Genomic DNA, 9,156 nt, shown 5'->3' on the forward strand with positions numbered 1-9,156 from the left:
TAAAACATCCACTTTCAAAGCGGATAAATATAATTTAAACTTTTAAAGGGGCTCAAACGTTCGGTGGCACAGGGGGGTTGAAACTTCATGGGGAGAGGGAAAAGTGTAGTCATTTTTTTTACGTGTGAACATATACTTTCCCCCCTCTCCATGAAGTTTCAACCCCCCCCCTGTGCCACCGAACCTTTGAGCCCCTTTAACCTTTAAAATTTTTCTCCACAATGAAACAATTTTTATTACGTTGTACTAGTTTGTTGGGAACTGATAATGTCCGTAGTCCCGTACAGAACCCATCTCGCCATCCGTCCGAAAGTCGCGTTGTACGCTTTAATATTTTCTTCGTCAAATTCACCTTTGACATTTCTCTTCTCTTGAGGTGAAAGGTGCCGTGAGAGCAAATGAATGGCATCGAACGTCTGCCACTCGTCCGTGTTATTTCTATAAAGCATTCCTTTTAAGTCTTGAACGCCGAAATCTCTGGGTACTCTGTGTACAATTTCCGGTTTCGCCATTAAAATGACTTTCGTCGGAAAATCGCCGGCATTGTAGTACCATTTCTGCGGTTGGTAATCGTGGTACGAATAGTACCACATCTTAAGAAAACGCGCGTTCCGATTGGCCACTAACACCTGAGTACCCAAATAAGCTCCGAGAGGCCAACCGAGCGTGAACTCGAACTTCCGGTACTTGTCTAGAGACTTAACGATGTAACTGTCTCTGTCAATGTATATTCCTCCGTATTTTTGTAACACGAGTATGCGCGCGATGTCGGACGCGTGATGAACCGAATTAAACTTCTTCCCGAATATGTGGGTGGGCCGTTCTATGAATTTCACTTCGAGCTCCCGGATGTCTTTGACCATATCCCAATATTTACCGCGGAACCCTTCGCAATTGCAATGAATGAAAATTCTATCCGGTTTTTGATTGAGAGACGCGGCTTTTATCGCGATCACTTCGATGAAGTTTAGTTCCGAGAGGTTCAATTTCGTTTCGTTGGCGTCCAAGAAATGCATCAAGTGGACGATGTTAGGAACGATATAGTACGGGAAACCCGTTTTGTTGTTAGCGCCGCTGAAATCTCTCACATCGTGAACTTTGTTGGAATTTCTACTCTTCACGGTAAAGTACAAGTTCAAAGACAACATGAAAAAAAACAAAATTATCAATGGTACGCGAAAGCGCATTTGTTTACTGATTTGACGTTTTCTATAAGTATATAAGTAGACACTTGGCGAGTTATATAGTTTTAGACTTAAATGAATGTTTCTAAATTGAAGACGAATCGTGCCGCTATGGCAGATGAAAGATAGACAAACAGTCGAGAAACGTTTGAAATAGCAATGTCAAAGTAGAGGAACGAACGTCATCGAGCAAAGTCGATATATTTTACGTAAACAATATAATTCAAAAAGACGTACTCGTAAATTAAATTTCAAAGTACGCTACACGTTTTGGTTTTAATTCTTACCAGAAGTAAATGAAATTAAGTAATCCATTTAGGAAAATAATTTCTAATCAGAAAAGTGTTTAATCGAACAATAATAGGGACTTACAAGCTTCCCTTTAAAAGCGGTGCGCGATGCAGGCTCAAATACGGAGTTGGGCAAAACTTTCACACTTACCGATTTTCAAGGCTATTAAAAAAGGCGGGAATTGGGAAATTAAAAATTAAATTAATGACTTTACTGGAGAGCGTGGTGCCATCTATTAACGGCACAGAAAGCTTAAATTTAAAATAGCCAAATTTGAACGGTGTCAGACAACCATTGTAGAGTATTCAACCTGGCCACCTGAATCAATGGCTTTAAAAGTCGCTTGATGATTTAGGCCTAAGGTGGTGCCAAGGGTACTAGCTTAGCTGATAATTATTATTATTATTATTATTTTAATTGCGCAACTTAAACTATACTTATAGGACTTAAACTTAAATAATTTATCCTATGTCCTATTTCTTAAATAAGATGTTTAACGCCGTGGTTGCTAAAATTTAGCTGCGCGGGCGAATCCCAAGCACCCGACGCCAATGACGTTGTAACGACCGTCTATGTCTGCGAGATAAGTTGCCGAAATAATTAGCACATAATGTATTGAATAAAACCGAAACACATTACGTTTGAATTCAGAAGCACTATGAAGTCTTACTCACTAACTGAAATAAATATAAACTAAACCAGTGGTAGTTAATAGTAGCCATCGATTAAAAATAGTTTTCTAAATCGTGGGTCTTGACAACGGGATTTCACTTGCAGGGTAATCAATGATTGGAACGCTCTACCGCTTGAGAACCGGCAATCCCCTTCTAAGACAGTTTTCAGGAAAGCCTTTTCAACGTGGATCTGTCAATCTAATATTTGTAATTCTACTCCTCCTCTTATTTTCCAAAATTAATTTTTATTCGCTTCAATTGATTATTATATTAAGTGTAGTTACCCATTCTTGATCGAAAATTTACGGCCTACTGTGGCTTAGTAGTCTTTGTTTCTACATATATAAATGCATAAAGACGGCCCTGCAAACATACCTCTAGTGTTTAAAATATTTTTTTCATTTTTGTTAATTTGTTAATGATATGTAGGTTCTGTAGCTTTAACGCGATAAATCTAATTGACTATCGAATTTCAATTTATTAACACTTCTGGGTGAGAGTGAATCTCTAAAAATCACAAGCGATTATGCCCATGTCTGCTTATATTCACCTAGAAGTTATTTTCCCCAAAATTCTCATTTTACATTTCTCAGTTCTTACAACTTTGATTTTGATTTACACTATCTCTTACGTAAGTAGTTTCTAACATATATCTCTAAAGATTGGTTTTGTACTTACATGAACTATTAACTGAAACTTTTTAAAAGTGGCATTTTATAGGTTTTGCCATGAAACAGCCACACTGGTGTGGTACCAAAAGTGAGTATCGTACCTGAGCTATACTTGATGCAAATGAAGTGTGCCAACTTGTAAATTTTTTAAATAATGGGTGTTGTCTAGGTGAATTTCGATAATTAATAAAGGATTAGCCTATTGAAAACACAGCATCTCTGACCCCTAGCACCATAGATAGAAATGTCTGTGAAAGAGAGCTGACGCGCTGGTAAAACCCAGAGATAATCCTGCATCGATGGTACTTAGAAATGTTTAGGGAGCGTACACAAATATTTCCAAAATATGGTACTAACTGTTAACCACAATGCCACCCTGCAATATCAAAATCAGTTACTGAAGAAGTATAATAGGCGAAACTTTAAAGTTCTTTTGGTCTTGCCCAGCCTGTTGAAATTGGAAAGTAAAATCACCTGAGATTGCTACTGTACGCGCATTTTCGCACTCGCACCCTGAAAGAGAAAATGTGCACGCGACCCAAACTAACACAATCACCGTATTTCACAGAGTTTCACGAGTTAACGACGTCAATTAGTCACGTGAGTCCCATTTTTGTACTCAATTGATTGGGATTTGTGTGTATTGGTTTCACGCACAGTGTAGCCGATGCCGCCGTGTCGATCATATCTCTTTATGAGTTAGGACTATGAAGGTCAATGATTAGTCAATTTATTGGGCAGAACATCTTCTTGATAGCGAAATATTGAGAATTGGGACCGGGTGCTCAGAACTATACTAGCGTCCATTTATGTGATTTTGGCATTGTTCTACTGAACTGTTCAACCGATGGAGCTATAAGAATAAATGATGCATCGATCGATAGAGAATGACCCCACCTGTTTGAATTTTAAATTAGATTCTACTATTTGAGCAACAAACTCGAGCAATAACCATTTCTAATTTCGTATATGGCCTATTTTTAATTTTCTCATACCACGTAAGCCGCGTTCACACTATACACTTTGGAACCGTTTTAAAACGTTTTCGAAAGATCAAATTGTCAAATTTTGCTATCGAATGTATGTGTTAGGCTATTAATACAGTTGACACTCAAAATGCTTAATTTTATCTTTCGAAACCTTATAAAAACGGTTCCAAAGTTGTTTAGTGTGAACGTGGCTTTATTGGAGCTTGAAAGGTATTTTACCGTAGGCGACCAAAGACTGAAATCCGATAGTTTTAATCAGGTGCTAGTTTTAGTAGCGTATAGTGTTACTTTTTACGTTTGGCTAACCACTATCCGTAATCGGTGTACAGGCCGGTAGCTTTGACTGTACTAAAGTGATTATGTAATTGATTACAGATTTAGCACTTCCGAAGGCTGTATAGAATTTGAGTAAGTGGTTAGCCCCTAGACTTTTTACGCTTTTATCAATTGTCATGTATATTGTGAAAGCGTGATTTTTCACGGATTGAGTAACATGTTGAAAGGGATATTGTTCTTAGAGAAAAGGGAGAGCTAATTCTAGTAAAAATTTATTTTTGGTTGTTAATTTGCGCTGATTAATGAATGAAAAACGTAAATAAGTCCATAATAATGTAACGGTAAATGTAGAGTTAAAATAAGCAAGCTGTTTGCGAAGGAAAACGCGTGATATAATAAAAAAAATTTAAATTCTTTATTACTTTAAAGCAACTGTCGGCTCTATCATTGCCACCTGTATTTTAATTTATGGGGAAAAAATGCGTGACGTCACACTGATAGTACTCTATGTGGAAAGATAAATCCCCTGATTACGTCACAATTTTACCAGAATTCATGTCGTTTTCCGGTATTTTTAGCAAAGCCTTAAATTAATATACAGTATATTCCAAACGTTAACAAAATCCCCTAAAGCAACTGTTGGCTATCATTGGCAAGGTCTGTATTATGATTATGCCTGTTGCGAATTTCGTTAAAATATATTTATCTAAAAAGGAAATATTTCAAAGCTAATGTATAAAATTCAGTTGTAAAACATTGTAAAAGAATGAATATTTTTGTACTCTAATGAATAGTTTTATACATGTATCGCGTACTAATATCTTTTTTATCGTATATTTTCGATTAGGAATGTATTGGAAAAATTGCTCCAGTTTGTGCTTGAAACGTTTCATTCCGCGCGCAAAAAAAAACGGTTTTAAAAAAGGATTTCCTCAGTTGAGAATTTGTTTCCGAAGGAGTGAGACGGTCGATCAAATTGGGTTTATTTAATCTATTGAGATTGAGATTTCAAAGTTCATTAGACGAGATTAAACTGAGTTATAGTGAAAAGTGTCATTTATTACATGAAAATTAGGAAACGCGGTTTTTCAATCGGCCGCGATTCACAAAAATAAAAAGACTCTTCCAAACACCGAACTATAGAGGTTGTTACGTTTTCGTATACGTAAATATGCCCTTGTTATTAGAGATGGCAATGAATCTATCTAATTCTTCGAAAAAACGACTTTACTGAAGAGCGTGGTGCCATCTATTAATGGCAAAGGAAGCTAAAATTCAAAATTTCCAAAACAATAACGTCTTCAGATAACCATTTATAACTATTATAATTAGACAACTTTTACTCTACTTCGTGGACGTTAGCCTAGATTATACAAGGTGTCCTGATCGGCCCAGGCATTTTTCTCAAAAACTATACTTTCTAGAAATGTGAAATTTTCAGTATGTACTTTCTCGAGTTTAGTAGTGTTAGACGAAAAGTTTCAATAAGCAAGTTGTAGAGCATACTTGAAAACCGTAAATCGAATTGGTATGGTGGAAATCGGACATTTCGTCACTGAAATAATTCGTCATGAAAAACTAACAAATTTGAAACCGTGAAATATTTCACGATTTTTCAGAAATTTAGAAATAACAACAATCTCCCCCGAGAGAGTACATACTGAAAATTTCACATTTCTAGAAAGTATAGTTTTTGAGAAAAATGCCAGGGCTGATCCAATGCAGACACCCTGTATATCCCATATAAAATATATTTTTAAAAAGTACTATAATTTAAGTTGCTGACGAATTTACAAACGAGCCAATCAGGGGTACTTTTATGTCACGCCTTCTGTGTCAAAATGTAGTTTAACTATCTTGTTTTGATTTTGACGCTAATGACATCTGTTGAAAAAAGAGTTACTTAACATCGAACCGACACTTGCTTTAAGTAATTGTCATCGCACCTCGTCATTCAGTCTAGTTTCATAAAACAATTTTACGGCCTTAAACAGGCTCCTAATTATTTTTATTCAAAGGGGAATTGTCATCACCCTAAAATTGGTTACAAACCATTTAAATGGATAGAGGACGTCCGAAAATGGTTATACAAAAAATTTCATGTTAATATTTCCAGTATTTGATTTATCATTAGCAAACAAATTTCGTGTTTTATCCCCCCCCCCCCCCGACTCGAGAATCTCAAACCACTTGGTTGAACCTACCTGCAGCGCCATCTCATGAACGAAATATTATTTCCCCTGGTTTTATCTTTTTTCAGTCGGAACTGTCGTCTGCTACGACATTCTCCTTGGCTTTTTAACTGAGTTATATTCGTAAATTGTAGTTTATCGTGTTTTTAAAATGCCTTACACGCCACCCTTTCTCAAATGTTTGCCGCTTCATTCTTTTGGCGCTGCACGTAGGTTCAACCGCGATTTCTAAAATTTTTGGAGCCGTTTGATGTAGGTTGCGGAAAAAGTAGCGTAACTTTTTAAATACTTTTCCAATAGCTATAAAATTTCAGGTACATAATAATTAATATATTTACTATCATTCTGTAAAAAAACCTCGTAAATTTTAGTTTTGGTGACAATTCCCCTTTAAGTAATTGTCATCGCGGCTCGTCATTCAGTCTAGTTTCATAAAACAATTTTACGCCCTTAAACAGGCTCCTAATATTTTTTTTTTAAATATAAAAGACACCAACAATAACTTTTATGAGGATTAACAGTGAGAGTTACGTTTACCTTTCTTATTTTGTTTTCCTTCGCAAACAGCTTACTCATATTATATGTAAAGGGTGATTGAAATATTATTATTAATGAAGAGGGTGGTTGGGATAGCACTACTTTTCATAAATATTGTTCTTAGGTTGCTATAATACGCTTATTAAGTTAGTGTACAGGGAGCCGGTAAATTAGTTTTAAATAGAACTTTCATATGCCAGATGTACTTAACACATCAGGAGGATTGTGTGTACTCATATGTCCGTGACATCTTGTTTAATTCCCCATCGACATTATAATTTCGCCTATTGGTGTAACCTACTTTTATAATGACCGTCGGACATATCAAGTAAACAGCATTTTAAAAGCCCAGACGTACTTAAGCATACTATTTGTTTCAATTGAATTAAATTTTTATAAATCTATTTTGAATTTTTAGGTTGAAAATTTGTCAACACTGCAAATTACATTATCTATTACTTTACAATTTTAAGAACTCTTAACGGCCAATTTAGATTTTCAAGGGTCTGGCCAAATTATTTTTTGGTTTCGATAAAAATTATTGGGTATTTGTTAACTTTCAAGGCCTTTTCACACGATTTAAGGTTTTATATAAATTTGTAGATACCCAAATGCATGGCTTTAACCTCAAATATATTTGCAATAACCACATTTCCTCGCATGTAAGTCAATTCGCTTGCATTCACCCAATTCTACTTCAGTTTAATCGTATTTATTTTTATTTATTCGTATTTATTTTCATTTTTTCGTATTTATCTTCATTTATTCGTATTTATCTTCATTTATTCGTATCATTCAATCTTTTTATTCTTATTTATCTTGATTTATTCGTATCATTCATTCTTTTTATTCTTATTTATCTTCATTTATTCGTATCATTCATTCTTTTTATTCTTATTTATCTTCATTCATTCTTTTTATTCTTATTTATCTTCATTTATTCGTATCATTTATTCTTATTTATCTTCATTTATTCGTATCATTTATTCTTATTTATCTTCATTTATTCGTATCATTTATTCTTATTTATCTTCATTTATTCGTATCATTTATTCTCTTTATTCTTATTTATTTTCATTTATTCGTATCATTTATTCTCTTTATTCCTATTTATATTAATTTATTAGTATTTATCTCTATTTATTGGTATTTATCTGAATTAACCAAAATTCATTTTGCATTCAACGTTTTACTTTAACGTGTGTACAATGTGTGTGACGCAATTGTTTAAAATTTTATGTTTTTGTTTTAATTCCAAACCGAAGGGCTAACCACTCTCTGAAAATCTGTACACCGATTTCATAAATATGAAAATGAGTACAGCCTTTGGTAGTGCTAAATCTGTACTCACTTACGTAATCATTTTAGTGCAGTCAAAGCTACAGTCTTGTACACCGAATAGGGGTAGATTTCAGCCCCTCTGAACTTGGAACTAAAAATATTGAGTAGCTTCTGAACAGAGCCGGCGCTACCACTAGGCAAACTAGGCGATCGCCTAGAGCACCTCAGGGGCCGCAGAATTGAAATTTTGTATCTATAGACGGCCAGACGGTAGTCTTGTGCGAAATTAACGAAATGGCAAAATAAACAGCTCCACTATAAACGTTTGCTTACGTGTATTTTGTCAAACTTTATTTCCTTATATATAAATCTTGTATACTGCTATTTTGCCAAACTTTGGTTTAAACAGTAATTTTTTTTTCTTCGTGAAACCACCGTAACTTTTGTTATTTGTTTTATAATTATTCCACTATCGCGAATGAACCGTTACAAAACATTATTAATCTCTCAGTTTACGAAATAACCTTGGGGGGGGGGGAATTGTGAAAAGAGTAGTGTTGCCGAATATCTTTCATTATCATTGGCCAATTGTTTTATCTGCTTAGGATGGATTACATTTGTAGAGTGGCTTGCGTCAAAGGTGAGACCATCAGTAGTAAGGTTCTGCTACCCATGCTGGATTTGTCACCTGTCCGGGCTAGGTCGACGCTGGCGTAGGGCACTATGATGATAGGCCTCCGGTGGTATGGTCTCTGTTACTAGGTACACCGGGCTATAAATTCTGACACACTGTAGAGTTAACAGTTAAAAGGGTTTGATGTTAACAAGTTAACAGGGTAGTGAGTTCTTGGAGGAGAGAAGTATTCTGGAGTGGAAAAGTCGGGCGCCACCTGCGGCTTTGTAAAATTCCCATCATGCTCTTTTTGGTCGGACGTCATCAAGCCAGAATGATGGCACATAAAGCTGACGTACGACCAAAAACCAGGGTAGTCTGGGTAATTCTAACAGCAATAGGCGGGAAAGGACATTCTTATTACCGCTATGGGATTTTCCGCTCCAGA

The 9,156-nt window shown here is 35.5% G+C and overlaps 1 protein-coding gene across 1 annotated transcript; it reads right to left on the reverse strand.

The window, feature by feature from the left end:
- Nucleotides 1–236: 236 nt before the first annotated feature.
- On the reverse strand, nucleotides 237–1,194 carry LOC149944502 (uncharacterized). The gene has a single exon (XM_090176373.1). It carries the CDS (start codon nucleotides 1,185–1,187, stop codon nucleotides 237–239), a length of 951 nt encoding a protein of 316 aa, XP_090032499.1. The 5' UTR covers nucleotides 1,188–1,194.
- Between the last annotated feature and the right edge of the window lie 7,962 nt (nucleotides 1,195–9,156).

This window comes from Leiobunum rupestre, chromosome 5 (assembly GCF_980474605.1).
Source record: "Leiobunum rupestre chromosome 5, qqLeiRupe1.1.hap1, whole genome shotgun sequence".
Taxonomy (NCBI): Eukaryota; Metazoa; Arthropoda; class Arachnida; order Opiliones; family Sclerosomatidae; genus Leiobunum; species Leiobunum rupestre.

Bases quoted from the DNA above. Each gene is read 5' to 3' on its own strand.
- LOC149944502 (XM_090176373.1), bottom strand. From the start codon at position 1,187: ATGCGCTTTCGCGTACCATTGATAATTTTGTTTTTTTTCATGTTGTCT.